This window comes from Dunckerocampus dactyliophorus, chromosome 6 (genome assembly GCF_027744805.1).
Source record: "Dunckerocampus dactyliophorus isolate RoL2022-P2 chromosome 6, RoL_Ddac_1.1, whole genome shotgun sequence".
Taxonomy (NCBI): Eukaryota; Metazoa; Chordata; class Actinopteri; order Syngnathiformes; family Syngnathidae; genus Dunckerocampus; species Dunckerocampus dactyliophorus.
In genome coordinates this window covers 10856809-10878056 of record NC_072824.1, presented here as the reverse complement: position 1 = coordinate 10878056, position 21248 = coordinate 10856809, and the positions used below count along the sequence as shown (strand labels likewise).

The following is a 21248-nucleotide window of genomic DNA, read 5'->3' as shown; positions in this document are numbered from 1 at the left end:
CCGAGTAGTTTAATTCCAAACTAGTAATTTCTCAGATTTAGGACGCATACGGTGTTCTTGACTGTACAATGCGATTTGGGTTTTTCCAAAAAGAAAAAAAAAAGTGTGGCTTGGAATAAAACATTCCTTTGAAGACAGTTGTGCTGGAATGTAAGATGTAAATGGTTTCAGATGTGATTGTCACAGCCTATAATAGAGCTTATAATCATACTGAATGAAGCATTTTCTTGTAGTATTACCCCAATAAGCCCCCCCAGTCTCCTCCATTGCTGCCCCCTCCATCTGGAACTCTCTCCCTTCGCCATCCACACGTCAGGACCTTACAACCGTCAAAAAACAGTTAAAAACCCAACTCTTCAAAATGCTTTTAATACTTCTGCTGTCTATGGCTATTTTATTGTAACCTTATATTGGTTTTGTTTGCAATTATTTATTATCCTTGAGTATAACTTTAAAGCACTATATAAATCAAATGTGTTACTATTGTATGTTGTTATTAATATTATAACAGCCAATGTGTTAAGGAAGGTGGACAATGTGTTGGAGAAATCATGCTGGGCCTATTTATGATGACATGCTGTGCTATTTACAGTATAGACACATAATTAACTTAAAACAATATATTGTCAGACAAAGCATTGAGTACATAGATTAAGTACAGTCATTGGGAAAAGTTACAGCATTGTTCTACATGTATTATGTATTGTATGTATATTATATGATGGCAATCATGAAGCAATCATGTACTTGGCATATTTACCACAGACTGAAGATAAAAACAAACTGAAAAAATATGTCCAGGTCACTAAATGTTTGAACTTTAAACTTGTTTTGCAGGACGCATCGAGGGCAGCCTGTGAATGGACTCTAAGCAGGCCAGATGGAAACAGACCAGACCAGACATGAGACGGAAGAAAGTCTGACATTAAAACAATTTGGGACATCCCGCAACATCTCCAACAAACTGCAGAATGGAGGGTCATTTTCAGAAGGAGACTCTCTGCAAGTCACTGATACAAACTGGAAGAATTACAAGCCCAGCACAGTTTCCAACTCCATGAAGAGGCCAAACGAAAATTGCAACGACTCTGAATCAGTACAAGGGCTGCTGGATCATGGATCGTTTATGATGAATGGAGAGTTGATGAATGGAGATTTTAAGCTGTCTGAACAGCCATTACAGCCAAGCCAGCTCAAGAAATTTAAAGTAGATTCAGAGATTTCTGAACTAAAAAACAAATCAGATTTTCATTGCAATGCTCAGACAGAGATAAAATTAGGAAACAGGAACTGTAGAATTCTTAATGGAGATGTTTTCCCTCTGCCAAGAAATAAACATGTCTCCATTCCCAATGGTGCTGTATTAACCACATCTACAATAGAAAGCACACCAGGTGATCTTTTAGAGAAAACTTTGTCTCAATATTATCCTGAACAGGTGTCAATTGCACCACAGAGATGTGGTCTACAAGATGCTATGAATAGTTCTCTCACAAATAAGCTGCCTGGTGAAGATGTTATATCTCCTGCTTTGACCTTAGAGTTTCCAAATTCAGCTCAGATGCTTGACTCACAACCACAGAAACTTGGGGCATCTGGTCCTGTCGAGGGAAGCAACAATTACAGTTCTGTGAACTCTATAGTAAATGGGTATGCTAACAATCATGAAACAGATTACCAGCAGAAAAAACAAGGACATCATCAGCTGTCACCATCTAACCACCAACAATCTCATCATCAGCTCCCTGGTATAGTCCCACCATCAAATGTTGCCAACTCCCTGCAACAACATAAAAATGGCCCAGGGTGCTTTCCAAACAACACAAATCCCCAACATACATATGAGAATGCCAACCACAATTTTAACCACAAGGAGCCTAATACCCACCTCCAGGCAACTGAGGCAGTATTGGCCAAATACGGACAATCGACAAACTCTGGCATACAGAACATGGTACGATATGAGGAACCTGCGTCTGGTCATGCTCAGCAGTTTGGGATTCAACCCAAGAATTTTCAGCGGACTCCTGGAAACTTACATGGAGCAGACAACACAGGCATGATGAGACCCATTATACAGGAGCCAAATCAGGCTGGATTAGAAAATGGTCTGGATAACACAACCCAGCGGTCAGGACACTTGATGTGTCCAACTCCCCATCAGGGAAACTGGATAGAACAGAACCCTTCACAGCAACAAACATGTCTGTCATCGTCGGCAGAGCAGAAAAACACGGATTTCTCTGCCAAGCCTCTGCCAGAGCAGCTGAAAGCTGGTCTCCAGGTTCATAGTCAGATTTTGGAGGAAAACCATGTACAAAGGTTTGAGTCACCTGGAATGTTCAAAGAAACCATTCAGGGGTCTAACAGCATACAGCAGCAGCAACTCATCGTCCAAACACACTGTGCTTCAGCCCAGATCAACAACGGTCCTGAGTGGCGGCAAAGAAGTTCCAAGGTGTCTTTAGTGCAACAGCCTCAAACCCACATAAAGCACAATCAACAGATTTTGCTCCAAAGCCAGCAGGCTGGACATTTCCATACCCCCGTGCAGTCAGAGCACTTATGTGAAAACCCTGAAATGCAGAATGCATTGTCACCTGAGCTTTTCACAGCACAGCAACAGAAGCACTGTAATCTTCCACGCCCACTGTCCCACCCACCACAATTTGAAGAACAGCAACTTAAGTCTCCCATTTACCGTCCTCACAGTCAGCCTCAGCCAACCCAAGTACAAGTTAACCAGCAACATAGAAACAACCCTGCCCAACCCAACAACCACTTCAGCTACAATAACACAACAGACGTCCATCTACAACATCAAAGACCAAATTCTCCCAACTCAAGCAGCAGTGATTCCAGGCAGTTTCATCAGAGACCGAAAAGCTGTCATCCACCCAACCATATGGACTTCCCACAGACTTCTACATGCTCACAACCCTATTCGCTGCATGTTTCATTAAGCCAACAGACATCGACACGTATGTATGCTAAAGCTGAACACCAGCTAAACCCATGTTCCCAGTTCCAAAGTGGATCTCAGCTTCCTTTGGCATCTGCCCTTCCCCTACCAGATATTCAAAAACATGCAGCCCTGCGTAATCATCTGTTACAAAGGCAAGAGAGACAAGTCCCTCTTCATTCCGCTCACAAACATGGCCTGAAAAATGTAAAAATGGAAAATGGACCCAAATTTCACTTGCCTGGCTTACAGCAGCAAGTGAGTGGATTGCACATCAAGCAGGAGAAACAACAATCCTTATGTGAAAATAGTACAAAGCAAGACAGCATCCTGGCCTCCATGGAACATAGTCTGAAACAGTACCAACTTTCCCCAGTGTTTGAGAAGAAATCTTTTGTCATTAATTCAAATAAAGTCAAGGTAGAATCTTCCGGGCCAGTCACAATCCTGTCAACCAACACCGACATGTGTAAAGTTGAAGCATCTGGAGCTGCCACCTCCTCTCCAGCTTTTAAAAAAACGATCGACTCCACACCCAAAAAGGAACAACTCCTACAGAGATTTATGGATTCCCCAGTGAAGCTGTTGGATACCCCAATAAAAAGTCTACTGGATATGCCAATGAAAACACAGTATGACATTGCATCATGCCACTGTGTTGGTGAGTCACCTAATGTTGGTAACATTATTGATAAGATAGTGTATACATACTAAAAACACATTCCTTTATTTAGAGCAAATCAGTGAAAAAGATGAAGGCCCTTACTATACACACCTGGGATCAGCACCTACAGTTGCTGGTATACGGGAGATGATGGAAAAAAGGTAAACAACATTATTACATATTATTTAACTGTGTTGGATATTCACAGGGTACTGATTGATTATAAGCACATTAATGTCTCTATTTTAATTAAAGGTCTGGTTTCAATGGTCAAGCCATCAGGATAGAGAAAGTGGTGTACACAGGCAAGGAAGGCAAAAGTACACAGGGGTGCCCTATCGCAAAATGGGTAGGCACAATTTCTGTTGTTCTGAATAAGGTCCTACATAAATTTCTTCAAATATCTGTATGTAAAGAAATATTTCATTCGTAATGCTTCAGGTGATTCGCAGAGCCAGTGGAGAAGAAAAGTTACTTGTGTTGGTTCGAGAACGCATTGGCCACAAATGTGACACCGCCTGCATAATCGTGGCAATCCTGGTCTGGGAAGGCATCCAACCCAGCCTAGCTGACAAACTCTACCTCGAGCTAAGTGATACTCTAACAAGGCATGGAGCCCTCACCCAGAGACGATGTGCTCTCAATGAAGAGTAAGTGAAAGCACCATCCAAAACACAAATTTCCCACCATGTGCCTGTGATGTCATGAGTAAAAGTTGCATATTTATCTGTCAAACATGTTTCCTATTTTGCTTGTATAAAATTAATAGGTGTAAACCCTCAAACTCATATGCTTTCCTTGTAGGAGGACCTGTGCATGTCAGGGGTTAAATCCAGATGCCTGTGGAGCATCGTTCTCCTTTGGCTGCTCATGGAGCATGTACTACAACGGCTGCAAATTTGCCAGGAGTAAAATTCCAAGAAAATTTAAATTACTAGGCGATGACGTGAGAGAGGTATTTCCTGCTAATAAAAATTCATAGCTGAAGTTACATTATTAAATTTTTTTAATACTGTAAATAATGCCAAATATTATCTTTTAGGAAGAAAGGTTAGAGCAAAACTTTCAGCATCTGGCCACCTTACTGGGCCCCTTGTACAAAAATATGGCACCTGAAGCTTACGGAAACCAGGTGAGGACATTTGGACACAGCAGCCTTTTTGTCTGTCCACAGAGATACAGTGGTACCTTGGGTTTCATTATTAATTTGTTCCAAAAGGTCAGATGAAACAGGAAACATAGGAAATAATGTAAAGCCAATTCATCCACATCCAAAAAATGCATGTTATAGAGAAATTATAGTTTTACATTCAGAAAACAATGCAAAATAATTATAAATTACAAATGAAATAAATAAATTAACACTTTTACTCTTTCAATCTTTTCACTTGTAGCTCTATTGGAGACTTTTGTTGGCAAAGACAGCATGGAGGGGAGAGGGAGGAGGGAAGGGAAGAAAGAGGAGGGGGATCCATACCAATAACAACTTATTAATATCTTCTTTGTTTGTGATCTTTGTTTCGTCAACACCTTTACCTCTTACACAATATTAGCTTGCTTGATTTCTTCTTTGCCAGGATGGAATTCATTGCTGATACGGCAAACAGAAAGATTTGTGTAAGATTGTCATTTCAGTTTGCCAAATGAATGCGCCTCATAGAATGCCATAGTAAAAGTGTTGGGTGTGTGATCCAGATATCTGAATAAACAAGGAATGCTGGGCGTATTGTCTGTTCACATTTGTATTAATAACGCAAGATTAAATGTACCAAAGGGTAAAATCCAACAGTTTGTTACGTGCAATATCATACAATAACCACGAGAACGAGTATGAGAACCGGGCCAAAAATTTTATCTAAAACAGATTTGTACGAAAAATGGAGTGGTCAAAAACTAAGGATAGATACATCTAAATCTGTGAATTGTTAGCTTTAAGACGCTGTTTAAATAACATTTATCTGCAAATAGGTGGAACATGAACACAGAGCACCTGACTGTCGTCTGGGGCTAAGGGAGGGGCGTCCCTTTTCTGGAGTTACTGCCTGTCTGGACTTCTGTGCTCATGCTCACAGAGACCTTCACAACATGCAAGGAGGCAGCACTGTGGTAAGTGGCACGTGGGAAACATGCCTTTCTAGATTTGTTGCATTTGACGCACTAAACAAAAATGCACAACTTAATACCTTGCCATGAATGTGCTAAAAAAAAGTGATTAGATCAGTGATTCTCAACTGGTGCGTCTTGAACCACTTTGAGCCATTTTCAGTGGGTCACCGGTCTTGCCACAAAAAAAAAATCATGACCAGATGTCCGTGAATGGTCCTCGCATCTGTGCTATTTGCTTCGTACGCCACCACAAGGTGCGTGCCATGTTTATGGGCAACTTGGTCAAGCTTGAGCAGGAGGGGAAGAACATCGAGTGTGAACTTAACATGGCTTAACATAAATGAACTCTTTTCTCCTCTTTTAAGTAATCTATTCAATCATATGGATATGGACTCATTCATGTCGAGACTCAAGCACATTTTTACACGCTATGAAGGCAAGGTCCCGCATCGGTGTGGTTCCCTGTTTATGCATTGAGGTAAAGAAGCCGTATCGAGGCTGCAGAGCCTGAGCTAAGATCAAAGCAAGTAAGATCAAGCCTTCAGTACCTTCTATCATCATGGGAAAAGTGAATTCACTACTGAACAAGACCGACGACCTGTGGTGAGGACAAATGAGGGGAGCTTGCACTGTATGTGAACAAACAGTTTGTCATCCTGGGCATGTGAACAATAAAATGTCCATCTGCAGTAGGAACATCAAACTCCGGGCTATAAGCCTACTTCCCTACTACATGCCCAGGGTGTTCAGTCACGCCATTGTTACCGTTGTTTACATAACTCTGTGCGCCGATACAGAGGCTGCATGTGACGTTGTCCACTGCATAACTGCTAAACTACAAACACAGCACCCTGAGGCTGTCGTGTTGATCTTTGGGGACTTCAATCATGTGACACGAGACAAAACACTGGCTGTCTCCTACCAGTATGTAGACTGTAACACCAGGGGCAACAGGACTATAGCCCTAATGTATGCAACATCAAAGATGCATAGGGTGCCACCACCCTGCCTGCACTGGGGAAGGCAGACCACAACCTGGTCCTGCTCAAACCTCAATATACACTAAAAGTTAGAAAATTACCTATAACCACACGCTCTTTCAGGAGGTGGTCCTCTGAGGCTGAACAGGCTCTGATAGATTGCTTTGAGACCGCTGACTGAGAGAATATGAAAGAAAAGTTCACCTGCACCACGGACTACAAACTTCTGTATGGAAGTTTGACCTTCCCACCCCACGCGCAGCAGCCCCCACACAAATCATCAGCAAGAAATGGAACACCTCCCTTCACCGTCCCCCCCTCACACAACCCACAATAACAGCAGCTCAACGACTGTAAGTGCAGGGCTAAGGGGGCTGCGCTCCAACAAACCAGCAGGACCAGATGCAGCAGGACCTTGACTCCAAAAAGCATGCGCATGGTTGCTGGGAGACCCTCTACAGCCCACCTTCAACCTAAGATTAAGGTTGGGGAGGATTCCACAGCTCTGGAAGACTGCCTGCACTGTTCCAGACCCGAAGAGATCACATCCTGGTGAGCTGAATGACTTCAGGCTGGTGGTCCTGACGTCGCATGTGATGAAGACTATGAAACGGCTGCTGCTCTATCACCTGAGGCCACAGACCCAGCACGCACTCAACTCTGCAGTTTGTAGACCGGGAGCAAGTAGGAGTTGAGAACACCATCATCTTCTTGCTCCATCAATCTCTCTCTCAGCTGGACAGAGGCAGTGGTGCTGTGAGGATTACATTTTGAACTTCTCCTGCGCCTTTAACACCATCCAGCCTCAGCTCCTCAGGGACAAGCTGACACAGATGGGGGTAGGATCTCAGCTGGTGGCATGGATCACAGACAACCTGACTAGCAGACCTCAGTACGTGCGACTGGTGAACTGCAGGTCCGACACTGTGACCAGCAGGACGGGAACACCACAGGGAATTGCACTCTCTCCTGTTGCGTTTACTCTGTAAACGTCCGACTTCCAGTGCAATTCTGAGCTCTGCAATGTACAGAAGTTCGCGGACGACACGGCCATCGTGCGATGTATCAGGAGGGGACAGGAGAATGAGTACAGGAAACTGATCCAGGACTTTGTTAACTGGTGCGACGCAAACCACCTGCACCTCAACACCACCAAGACCTGGGAAATGGTGGTGGACTTTAGGAGAAACAGGACGAACCCAGCACCTGTTCTCAATAAAGGTGACAGTGTGGAGATGGTTCACACCTATAAATACCTGAGAGTGCATCTGGATGGTAAACTGGACTGGACTGCCAACACAGATGCTCTGTGCAAGAAAGGGCAGAGTCTTCTGTACTGTACTCAGAAGGCTGGCGCCCTTTAACATATGCAAGAAGCTGCTACAGATCTTCTACTAATCTGTGTGTAGCGAGTGCCCTCCTGTACGCAGTAGTGTGCAGGGGAGGCAGCTTCAAGAAGAAGGCTACACACCTGGACAAACTGGTGGAGGAAGGAGGCCTTTGTTATTGGCACTGAGCGGGACAATGTGACATCTATGGCAGGGCAAAGGACACTAAGGAGGCTCTTTTCCGTCATTGACAATCAACATTATCCAATGCACAGCATCATCTCCCAACAGTGGAATAGTTTTAGTGGCAGATTACTATCACTGTCCTGCTCCACTGAAAGACTGAGCAGATCATTCTTTCCCCATGCCATGCGTCTTTTCAACATAACAAAGGGGAACGATTTTTTTTTTTTTAATTTATTGTATATTTATTTTTATTCTATTTTCTTATTTTTGTTCCCTCTCCTATCTTGCTGTGTTGGTTTTATTTCTAAGTGATTAAATTTATTTAGCCATTTTTGCAGAGCTGCTGGAAATGTGAATTTCTCTTGGAGATGAATAAAGTATCTATCTATTCCATTCATCCGACACATAGCCTTTATATATGCTGGAGAAGCGCGCTATAAAGAGACGAGCATTTCACCGCTCCAGCTCATGTTGTGTTGTGTGAGGAAATTTTTTCCTCAATGAAAACTCACAGGTACAGTGTCATGCCCAGTTTCATCTATTTATGCCCAGTTCAATCTACTGACCGCAGCAATTATTAAACTTACCTGCTGAGTTAATCAAAGAAAAGGTTAAATATGTATATTTAGATCTGTACTTTTTTATCTGAGGAGGTGAATCAGAGCAACTGGACTAGCTTGATTTTCTTACAGATGTTTAACCTCGCATCCATGTCCAAATCCAGTTGCTGTCATTCAACTCAGATATATCATGTACCAAAAATCTTTGCACACACTTTTTTGTTCATATAATTTTTGCAATTTGTGAATAAAAATATATTGTTCCTGAGCAAGAAGAAGGCGGGATATAATGTAACATGTTAGAATGTTAGCAGCCTCTAGGCAGCCACGTAATCTTTGCAAACAGGCCCTTAAAAATAACATATTTAAAATGTTTTCGTCAAAAAATGTCCGCAATGTGAGTCACCGCTTGTCATTAAGGGGTGATGGTGGGTCCTGCAGCCAAACCAACTGAGAATCACTGGTTTAGATGACATCCTCATGAATAGTTGACTCATTGTGTTTTCCCAGGTGTGCACATTAACAAGGGAGGATAACAGAGAGATTGGAAAGATACCAGAGGATGAGCAGCTCCACGTCTTGCCACTATACAAGGCTTCCAACACAGATGAATTTGGAAGTGAGGAGGGTCAGCAGGAAAAAATTAAGTCAGGTGCCATCCAAGTCCTCAGTGCCTTCCGCCGCCAGGTGCGCATGCTTGCAGAGCCCGCCAAGTCCTGTCGCCAAAAGAAGCTGGATGCTAAGAAGGCAGCTGCTATCAAGAATGCCGTGATGGACAACTCCCATGACAAAGCAGAGAAAGTTACCCCATCCAAGTCAAAAGCAGGTACTTCTGAAAACATCAGTCAAAGCACTCATATGGCAGGTAAAAAGTTTTACTTGGGTTACACGTACAACCATTTTATATTTAGGGGGCACACTTTTACATTAAATCCTTACCTGCTTTCATTTCCCAGGGTTTATTCCAGGTGCTATGGGAGCCTCCCAATATCCAAGTCAACCAACACATCCCTTTGGAACCCATCCCCGGCAACTGCAGCAACAACAGCACGAAAACATACTTACCTCTTATCCTGGTGCAGCAAATGCTGCCAAATACCCCAGGTTCCCCAGCCACCCTGGATCTTTTCCAAGCACTTCAAAGCCAGGGAGCATATTTCCGCCTCAATCATCAACACCAGCAAGCCCTTACCCTGCCCCAATCCATGCACCCACTTCATACATCGATGGATCTAATCGTTCGTACCCTGGTTACCAATGTAATGGAGGAATGCCTCTTGACAATTACCAACCATACTACGCTTCAAACCAAAAGCACCTGGACATGTATCAACAGCAACAACGACAAGCCTTTTACTCAGAACAGCAGTATACAGTACATCCGCGATATGATGTTAATTATCCACCAAATTTTGGTGATCCAGGTTTACACGTCAATGGTTATAATGCATGCAGCATGAGGTCAGTTCACCCGATGACAGCTTTCAGCCCCTGTGGTCCTAACGGCGCCCCAGACCCACGTTTTATTGACCCCCTCTCAAGAGCGCCCTCTGCCCATGGAGGTCTTAACTACACTGCTGCTGGATGCAACAGCAATCAGTTTAGAAGATCCCCAAATCCATATTTCTCTCAAAGTTCCCAAATGTTTCCCCCAGGCCAACAACCATTCCATATGCAAATTAAGCAAGAAATAGGTCTTGCTAGCCCAAAGATGCTTGGTGCTCAGTTAAGTGGTGTGTGTTTAAACCCTGAAACACAGACAGCACTGGGTAGCCCCATGGTATCAAGTATTAAGCATGAGCCTGGAACCCCTCAGACGCCCACAACCCCACAAAAGCCAGACATGTGGTCAGACAATGAGCACAATTTCTTGGACCCTGACATTGGCGGAGTGGCAGTGGCACCTACCCACGGCTCAGTCCTCATTGAGTGTGCTAAACGAGAGCTCCACGCCACAACACCTCTTAAAAACCCAGACCGTCATCACCCAACACGAATCTCATTGGTCTTTTACCAGCACAAAAACTTGAATGAGGCAAAACATGGACTGGCCCTGTGGGAAGCAAAGATGGCAGAAAAGGCTCGAGAAAAGGAGGAGGATGCAGAGAGAAACAGTGGTGAGGGGACACCAAGCAAGGGCCACAAGAAGGGGACAAAGCGTGAGCATCCAGAGTCATTGGAATCTCTTGGGGAGCCCCCTTATAAACGTTTTATACAGGCACTCATTGAGGGGTCGTCGTCATGCACAACCAATACCTATGTCAGTACATCTCCGTATGCCTTCACCAAGGTCACAGGACCTTACAGTCACTTTGCTTAAAAGACCCTCAAGAAAAAAAAATGAAGGTGCTTTATTTATGAAAACAAGGACCACATGCAGCACTGGTCTCAACAAACACTCCTAACCGGTTCAGGTCTTTTACCCTTTTGACAACTGAGCTTTACAACTGACCCTTCTAAGGATGTATTTATTTTTGTTTTGCAACTTTTGCAGCTACACACTGTTAAACCATCTGGTGCTCTCAATCGTACATGTACACCTATTTTTTACTGGAAACAAAGGTAAATCTTGGTGGCTTTATTTTTCGTAAAACAATTTTAAAGACTTAAACTTGGCATGGAATGCCAACTTTTCAACTGGCAACATTCAAGGTGCTAAGTCTGTGTCTTTTTTGATATTCAAAATGCCATGATACCATACTTGAGACTATAGATGGCATAAAACAGCAAAAAGAGGGGGAAATAATCTGTAAAATCATTAACCTCACAATGGTTTAACGTAAGTGAGTGTGTTTTGAGCACTTCTTGATGACAATAATTCAATGTATTGGTATTAAGTGATGAAATTTACATTAACTTTGAATTTAATGCAATTTGTAAGTATTTCTGAAAAGAAAGACTAAATTATATCGTTTCAAATCACTGCAAAATTTTAAATTCTATTATGCTGGTGCTTCTTTGGCCTACATGACATGTATACTATACGAGCCATTCAAATGGTGCATTTTTTACATTTTAAAAGGAGGAAAACGAGCCTAAGTTTTTGAGTTTTACTGTCAGCAAATGTTCCTTTCAGCAGGTTCATTGAACTACCCTGAATTGTGAAAATTGCATGTAGTTTTATGTCTGTGGTGCTTAGTTGATGTGCTTTTTATACACTGAGGAGCATGAGACAGGGTAAGCTCGGTGTCAATTTCAGAGGGCAGCTGGCTTGCTGTGGGTTCTTTAATTATTGTAATCTAACTGTAATATAGACAGGTGAGATGAGTACAGTAACTTAAACTCCCTTTTTGGAATTACTGTTATAAATTGTGTTTGTTGTATAGAATGCTCAAAGCCGAAAACATTGTAAATCTTTGTGTTTCAATGGATTTGATTTCACTGGGTGCTATTCAACCTGTTAAAAACATACAATGTGAGACTCTTTAGGCAGTGAGAAGGCTATTAAAATAATGTACAGTACCAACATGTCATATACCTCAAAACCAGTTTGGGCAATAGTAAAACATATCATTCTTTGTTTAAATATTTTTTCCAAATTGTTGGTTACAGTCTAACTGCAAGCCTCCAGGCGGAAAAGTTCATTTCTTACTTTCTTACGTGCTTAGAAAGTATTACTTGAACTTGAGTTTTTAATGTTACTGTAAAATCAGGGACATTTAAAAAGAACGTATTGCCTGCATTCATTTTGTCATTCTCCTCATTCAGGGACGTGCCATTGCATTTTGTGTCCCTATACAACTTTTCTAAAATATGTCACACAATTTATTTTTTTGGGGGGGTTCAGCATTTGATTTTTATTTTGTACCATTTTTAGCTAGTAGGATGGTGTTTTCTTAACTGAACACAAAGTATATGCACTGATGTGACTAAAGGGAAAGTATGCTATTGAATAAATTAAGGGCAATGTATTTGCTTTTGTTATGAGGCAAGACCAAGGCAGTGATTATCGTCTTTATGCCTGTGTATACTTCAAATTATTTATAACCACTAAGCAATTGTATGAGTTTTCTCTTTATTTTTAATTAATGTGATATATAATTGAATGACTGTAACATTATTTGTAACAACTCACCCACTCTTCATCAAATTTGTTTTCTGAAAGCACTTCATTTTTTTTCAGGAAAAAATATGTATATGTAATAAAGTACAAAATGTTTTATTTAAACAGGGTGTAAATGTGTTTCAAAAATAACAAAAAAATCCAATAATATACAGTTCATAGCAAGGTTTTATATTTCAGGACTATCTTCTAGTCCAGTCCAACTGGCCCCCAACTTCTACATCAGCAATCAGAATCATATCTTAAATATCAGTTTTGGCTCTTTTCAATGTTATCTAAGTGGACATGGTCACATTTTCCAGGAAGTCTTTGTAAATAATGCACTCACTGTCAAAGCAATGTTTACTGTCAAAGGATACTGTTAGCTCTAACATTTGAATTTATATTTATATTTTTTTTACTTTTGGTTTTGTATAGTCCATAATAATGATGACTTCATTGTACAGAGTCCAGCTACAGTAGCAGGTTGAGGGTGAGGTTAAAAAGATACAAGAGGAGGGAGAAACATAAAAGCAGAGCCATACTTGAACAGACTTCTAAATCTGCATTACTTGAATAACTTTCTGGAAATAATGAGTACTGCATGTTCAAGTGAGCAGTTCATACTGTACTAGGCAGGCAGACACTAAAGGTAAAAAAAAAAAAAAAAAGTCAAACTTTGTTTCTGTTTTTATTTGTAAAGACTTCCCTTGGTCTCCTTAGGTCTGGTATGCTCCAAAAACGATTTAAGCATAGTTATTAAACTGTAAGTATTGTAATGTACTGAATGCAGTTTATTTGAAAGCTGTTATTATATCATTCCTGATATTGCCAAGATGTGGGTGTTTTCTTTTTCAATAAATTTATATTTATTTAAAGCAATTTCACTTGTGTAAAAATCAGTGCTCCCCATGTTATAAAAATATTCGTAGTGTTTGTGTTTGTGTATGCTCTTTTAATACAGTACTCTCAGCAAACATGATAAATTCACATCCATTTCATGTACAGTATTTATTTAGCCAAATATCCCATTGCATGCACATTGTCTTTTACAAAGCAACGACAATTTAAATAGAAAACAATTACCGCAAGGAAAAGGCCCATTATATATGTAATTATTCTTGAAATCAGGGGGTGGGGAAACTTGATCCTATTATTTAAAAATATGATGCAACCGTTAAACAGGTTTATTTATTACATATTGGGTTAAATCTTTTGGGGCTTTTTATGTGTTTTTTTTTTTTTTTTTTTTATCCGTCAGACAGATCAGACAGATCAAATGCTCTTGATGGACTGTTTACAATGAATGGATGATTGAATCAAAAGCAAATGGTACCCAAACATAATAATGACGAGGGGTGCCTGATAAATATCAGACCACTAATTATTGGGCCGATATGAGGAATCATGACATCATACCGATGCATCCGATAACATTAAAAAATAGCTTCGATAACCAATAATTTTTAAAACACTCCAATGATTCGAGAAAAATAACAGATATAAAAAGTTACTGGTTATCGGTATAGGTCTTGAAAAGCAGAAAGTTATCAGTATCGGCTTGAGAAAAAAAATATCAAGCATCCCTAATGACAGATTGGATACACTTATGCACACTTAAAAAAAATATCAACGCGTGCATGAACGACATAACAATGGCTCACTAATACAGATTCAGACAGATTTGTGAATAACAGAGAGCAATACGCTTTTTGTGTAACAAGTTTTGTATACAAGTTCATTAAAAAAACAAAAGTGTTGCATTTATATTTTTGTTGAGTATATGTCAATACAGTAAGTAATACTGTATCTGACTTTATTGGATGGCAAAATTTCTATACAGGTGACCATAAATCCTTACCAGACAATAATTCAGTCTGCTCAAAAATAGAGTACCACAGATAGGATGATCTGGTTTTATTTTTGTCTGTGTCCATGACGACTTTCCTCAATAACTCAGACAAAGTGCCACTTGTCAACTGTAAAAATATAGATGAACATAAAGCGTTACAACCACAAATCAATGTGGGGATGAGGATGAGTCAAACATGATCTACTTACCTTCTGAAGGAACACTTTGACCGCAACCAAGTTCGGGGGTCTGAGGACGTAAAAGTTCGATTTGACCAAATGTCACTAATGTATGTTACTGTGGAATAAAAAACAAAGAAAAGTCTCACCAATTGGACCACGTAGTTGGTTTCTTCTGCATTGCATTTGAAAGGACTATCACAGCATGATATATTTTTGCTAAACAAAAACAATGAAAGGAAAGACAGTCACATTATTTTCATAGAACACAAGTCCCTTGAGGGCAACCTTTTGTTACCATTCAATCCCTCCACTACATGTCTTCTTCTGTACTAGTGCCCTCCAGTGCTCATGTGTGGACTTGATTACCTCAACAGCAAAGTCCTTTGGAGAGTGAGCATTAGGACAAATCAGTTTGAAAAATCACAAGGGACTCAATACTACTAGTTAGTCAGTTATCATACCTTATCTTGAAATTGTGCATTGAATCCAAATTGGTTCTCAGGCTTCCCATCGGGAACTTTGTATTTCCTAAACCAATCCACAGTGGCCTCTAAATGACCGGGCCGACTCTTGCGGACATCCTCCAAGTCTACGCAAAACAGAACAGCAACAGAAGATCAATTTGGATTTGTCTTTTGCGTGAATGGAAAAATTTGCTTCTCCAGTTGCACTTGAGACTATGTTGAAGATTAATAGCACATGCCTTGAATCTAGAGGAACAGGGAATACGTTAAAAATGGCAGCAGTCTTAATATGTAACTTAACTACTGTAGTCTACAGCTGAATGAATGGATTTCTTAAAAGAAGTGGTGGTCACTTGGATAATTCTTGATCTTTTTGTTAATTAAACACGCAAAAATCAAACCAACCTAAGTGGAGATATGCTAAGCAGTTAAATATACATTGCCTGGTTAAAAAAGAGACAATATTTCGTGGGACAGCCTTTAGCTTTGATTAGGGCACACATTCGCAGTAGCATAATTTCCACAAGCTTCTGCAATATCACATTTATTCGGATAATTTGGACCACTGTGCAAAGTTTCTCCACTGTACTTACACTTTTTAATGTGTTGGATAGGTTCTTAACCCGATTTTAGTAGGTCTTTAGAGGTTTCTTCATACTTGATACATGCCAATAATTTGAGTCAAACAGATTAATAATTCCTAAAACTAGGGATGTTGTGATCAGGGTTTTAAGATGCCGGCCTATATTGATACCAAACACATAGATTAACTGTAAATTTTTCAATTTATTTATGACAAGTGCTATTGGCCAGGGGTGCCATATAAGGAGGAAAAGTTTATAAAATTCCAAGGTCCCCTGACTGCCAGGGGGCCCAAAAATAGGTAATTACTAAAAAATAACAGGGTGCAGTATGTTTGAAAGTTAGACATACAGCAGCTTCAAGCTTAAATAACTTGTTTCTAGCTGAGCTGATACATAATCATCTATGCAGTAATTATCGAATGGGAGGCTCTTACCTATTTGCTTAGTTAAATCCATGCGGTGACCTTTTTTTGGGGTCAGGCAGTGTATTATACTAAGCAAATATTAATATTAGTTGGATGTCTGGTAACGTTCCACATTTCTACTATGTTCTCATTACTTTTCGTTTTTGGCCATTGTAATCCTTTAGTGCCTTAAACTTTTGTTTTAGGATATGCTGGAGGCAAAAACAACAACAAAAAAACAGCTGGAGGCCACCAATGGCCCCCGGGCCAGACTTTGAACACTCCTGTCTTAGCCCTTCATTTCACATTAGTTAGCTTCACAACAGAACATGAGCCAAAAAGGAAACAGACAATGGAAAAAAATGTATGAACACATCTGAGAACATGAACCCTGCATCAAACTGAGCTTTTGTTGTGCAGAATTGATTCTGTTAAAAGGCCTCACTTCACAAACACAACTACCGAAGGGAACTGACAATGCGTCTTCAAGGGAAATGTTGACTGCACGCAACACTCTGTTTAGAGTGACAACTCCTGACTCATTGTTGAATGTAGGGGTGTGGGGGGCATGAACCCATTGGCCTAGTCATATGATCTGTGGAAAATACCCACTGTTTAGGTTTTTGGCGTCAGGGTCCTCAACATTGATTGCGATGACTTTCCAGTCCATTTCACCTTCATCTATCATTGCCAAAATTCCAAGCACTTTCACTTGAATCACCTGTCCAAGAGAGCACACCTAGAGAACAAGCCGGAAACAAAGGACTTCATCACGGAAGGAATGTATTTTGCGTAATTTATTTATACACCTTGATAGTTCTTACCTGTGCACCAATGTCGCAAACGTCGATGGGATCGTTATCGCCGCAACATTTGGTTTCCGAGTCGGTGTGATTGGGGTCCTCCCACGTCTTTTCCGATGAATGACGTAAGACATCAAATAGTTTCACTATCATTTTAGACTAACTGAGCAGCAGCAGCAGAGATACACTTTAAACTTTGTACTAAATTATGCATACATTACATTACATACATTACATATTTACGACTTACTGACAGTAAAGGAAGCATTTGCACATTATTTCAGTACAGTAGGACTGATTTGTAGCACTTGCTGGTGTCAAACAAGAGGTAATGATGGATGAGCGCCTTACCTGCGGGATGGCTCCATAGTTCCAAATGTAACCTTTATGGGGAAATATGTTGGCGACGTATCGAAGCTTTCCTTTCTTTACATCTTGCATGATGGGATTCAGAGGTTCCTTTGTTGCAATCTGGAAATCGTTGAAATGATGAAGGGGTGTGTGTTTCTGTGAATGTGCATGCGCGGATTCCCCGGTCTCGATATAGTTGTATAAAAATAAAAGAGTTTTGGCGGACTTGGGTAAGACTGAAATATCAAGTATTGCTATTGTAAAGTTTATACAGTATTAATATGTAAAATAAATACTATTACGAATGTTTTAAAAGGTAATAAATGATGTAAATAATCAAGTTTTTTTTAGTGCTTTTGTCAGTCAACTACATAATTGCTGACTTACAAAGAAGGAAACTTGCAAAACCATCAAAATAAAAACCTAAACATTTTCTGAAGCCCTTTTTAGGGTAAGGAACCATATTTGCTTCCTTGAGTGGTTGTTCAATCTAAAGTTTGTGGCACTAGTAGAACCATAATATCTCTATCACAATACTGGAAAGCATGAATGAAATCTAGTAACAAAGAATCTGCATTATGATGATAAAATAATTAAATATAATAAAAATGTTACTTTTTAAACTGTCAAAAATAAATCCATCAACTACTAATAATAATATATATTATTTATTATTATTGTTAACATATGACATTATTGGATGAATATGCTATAAAAAGCCATATTTTATCCTGCCATTATACATTTTACGGCAACAATCACCCTAACCAAAAATACTTAATTTCATAACATTAACAAAACAGTTGTTGGTGCATTTTGAGACTGCCACTTACCTCCATCTTTGCATTCGACCACCGAGGCACCTCCACAACCATGTTGAAGAGCACCTGAACATACAAACTCGATTTACAGCACATGCAATGTATGCTCAGCTGAAATGTTTTCAGGCAGTGCGGGTCTGATAAGAAATCAGGTCAGTCCATACCTCACTCTTTTTGGCCTTCTTTGCTGGCAATTCCTGTTGACAGAAAAATAGGCTTTTTTAATTTTTTTTTTTTTTTTTTTTTACATAGAATAGATAATGTATATTACAACAAGACATACCTGTTCTGCCTCTGCTATCAATGGAATATCATGAAAAGGAGAAATGTAGTTGCCATCTGAGTTTTCTGGAGGAGGAAGCAAAGGCACAATCAAAAACAAACCCATTTTCTCATCTCATCTCTGTTGGACCATTTCTTTGTGGAGTTTGCATGCTCTTCCTGTGTGTGCATGGGCTTCCTCTCATGTCACAAAAACAGACATTGTCAAAAGGTGTGCATGTGAGTGTGAAGTTTTCTGTCTATATATGCCATGTGATTGACTCGTGACCAGTCTAGGGTGTACTCCACCTCACCCCATCTCTTGCCTGAAGTCAAGTGGTATAGGCTCTCGCTCACTACCACCGTAAAGTGTTATGGAAAACGGATGGATGGATGGAACTACATTGCGTGAATTGTTTTCTAGCTGGTAAGAACAAAATATGGATAATTGTTTTGTAGGGTAGATACGACCCTAGACTTTAATGCAAATACGTATTATACATGCCACATTGGATTACACATAATGAAATCAGATTAGCAAATATCATCATTAGCAGTAACTACAAGAGTAGCATTGAGTCACGAAAGGGTGTCATAAACTGGTTAATCTGACAGTAAAAATGATTTGGCACCGCTTGTTTATCATCATCCGGGCACTGTAATGTGTGCACATGTGACCAACAAACAGGAAACATACTTTTGCACGCCACACAAACAACTTTGAAAGGTACTACATGCAACGTTGTCGGTGCTTTCACTTTCCTTTCCGTCATTGTTAAGTATTAACTTCGGTGTCACCTGTCAAAGCGTCCATACTACAGTGCCACCGTAAAACACCAAAACTCTGGGGAACTCGTAGGTGTTAATTGCTAGCCAATGGCGGCGATGGTTACACACTTACTAAAATAAATCCGGTAATCTGGAGTGTTGGGGCTCCCTCTCTCCACCGTTTGATAGTGCATCGTTTTTCTCAAAGTATACAAATGAGGCACAGCGGCTGCTTGGGTGACGAGTTGGTGTTGACAAGCGGGAAACGACCTTAAAACTGCCCGCAAGACACACCTAGAGGAGCATAGTAACAGCTGGGGTATCATTGTGGACGTGCTCTCTACCACTTCCCGTTTCCTGTCACTTCCGCAACTGAAGTTTGCAGGATACTTCCGACAAGCACCCTTAAAAATAAAAGTTGCTGCAGTACAAATTAAGAGCAAACCACAGTATTTTCGCGTACTTTGTGTTAATGTAAAAAAAAAATCCGATTATAGAGAAGCCCAAGAAACACAATACAGTGCATAAAATGTTCATACATTACCTTGTTAATGTAGTTACTTTTTGGTCATATCATTATTTTGATCGTGGCAGGAAGCGAATAGAGTTCTTCCCTTTTCTGACCCCTTGGGTTTATTGTACTGCCACCTGTCTGCGGAAAGACAAAGGAAGCTTGTCACGTTTTTTAAGAAATGTCGACCAAAGCTTACAATAATATATCATAAATAAGACAAAAATAAATAAATAGATCAATAAATATAATAAATCTTAACGCATGAGGTCCCTTAAAAATGAAGTATTTGCCCTTAGCTCCCAATACGTCCACCTCATAAAAGTATAATAAAAAATGGAATACCGTATTGACTCGAATATAAGATGACCCTGAATATAAGACATGCCCTCTTTTTGGAAGAATATTTTTGAGACAAAATAAAAAATAACATGAATCTTTTTTAAATCATATTTTCAATATCAGTTTAATCATATTTCGTTCATCATATTTCTTACCTGCTCGATGGTGATTGCCATTAACTTAAAAGTAGCATCATAACTCCTCCTGTGTTTTTTAGTAAGACTGTGTTCACACTTGTAGTTGATATATGAAATATAACATGGGGACATGAGTGGGCAGCATTCATGACTTATTAGGTGACATAACTCAAATATTCCAAAACAAAAAGCTGTCTGCTGTGTTGAATGCATTTGTTATTATTTTAATCTTCTGTCAAGAACAGGCGTAAGCCGGTGTTTGGACAGAAACGGTGGTGAACAAAAGATTGAATACAAAAATCTCCACAGGAGTAAAAAGTCATACAAAGCAGTCCACAAATGTACAGAGTCAAAAAAGACTAAAATACCGGGCTAAAAAGGAAAAGGACAACACAAAACACTGCTAGAAAAAGTGATAGCAGGAAAAAACTACGGAAACAGTAAGTAACAAAAAGCGCTGCTGAAAACCTAGCAGGAAAAAACTAACATAAAACGCTGCTGAAAACCATGCAGGAAAAAATAACTAAAAGTGCTGCCAACCAAGCAGGTAAGTCTGCTAGCAAAACCCACTGCTGGAGCAGCCAAGCAGGGAATAGTACTCACACTAACAGGTAGATAAAAAGACCAGAAACCTAACAGACAATGAGGGCAGCACGAGGTAGACAAGCATGGCGTACCGGCGAGGAGCAAGGAACAATCTGGCAACAAGGAAGTCCAACAGCCATGCTTAAGAAGGCAGGTGAGTAATTGACAGCAGGTGTGTACCGGTGGATCCACCTCTGCTGGGCCAGCAGTGTGCTGCAAAAGATGGCAGCCGCCAGCACAGCAGCAACACAGCACATGACAGTATGCCCCCCTCTTATAAGACGCCCCCTGGCGGCATACTTGGTTTGTTAGGGTGGAGAGAGTTGAAGTCGCGGATGAGGGACGGGTCGAGGAT

The 21248-nt window shown here is 40.3% G+C and overlaps 2 protein-coding genes across 3 annotated transcripts in view; one reads left to right on the top strand and one right to left on the bottom strand.

Moving 5' to 3' along the window:
* tet2 (tet methylcytosine dioxygenase 2) overlaps positions 1-14937 on the top strand; it is a 28894-nt gene extending 13957 nt beyond the window's left edge. Inside the window, exons 2-10 of the mRNA XM_054778002.1 lie at positions 838-3623; positions 3697-3787; positions 3882-3975; positions 4068-4276; positions 4431-4581; positions 4669-4758; positions 5595-5732; positions 9297-9651; positions 9743-14937. Of these exons, the coding sequence (XP_054633977.1) occupies positions 881-3623; positions 3697-3787; positions 3882-3975; positions 4068-4276; positions 4431-4581; positions 4669-4758; positions 5595-5732; positions 9297-9651; positions 9743-11106 (5235 nt within the window). The 5' untranslated portion in view covers positions 838-880 and the 3' untranslated portion in view covers positions 11107-14937. The remainder of the gene's footprint in view (positions 1-837; positions 3624-3696; positions 3788-3881; positions 3976-4067; positions 4277-4430; positions 4582-4668; positions 4759-5594; positions 5733-9296; positions 9652-9742) is intronic.
* Positions 299-19674, bottom strand: ppa2 (inorganic pyrophosphatase 2). Of its 2 annotated transcripts, XM_054778003.1 has the most exons (12): positions 19452-19674; positions 18573-18637; positions 18454-18486; positions 18302-18355; positions 17469-17588; positions 17139-17225; positions 16927-17053; positions 15324-15451; positions 15158-15243; positions 15009-15078; positions 14890-14929; positions 299-14807 (listed from the first exon to the last, which is right to left on the bottom strand). In XM_054778003.1, the coding sequence occupies exons 1-12, from the start codon at positions 19642-19644 to the stop codon at positions 14785-14787; spliced, it is 1026 nt and encodes a 341-aa protein (XP_054633978.1). In that variant the 5' UTR covers positions 19645-19674; the 3' UTR covers positions 299-14784. The 2 variants fall into 2 exon arrangements, 1 of the variants encoding a protein (XP_054633978.1); XR_008570588.1 differs by lacking the exon at positions 15009-15078 and having other exon boundaries at positions 14890-14977.
* Between the last annotated feature and the right edge of the window lie 1574 nt (positions 19675-21248).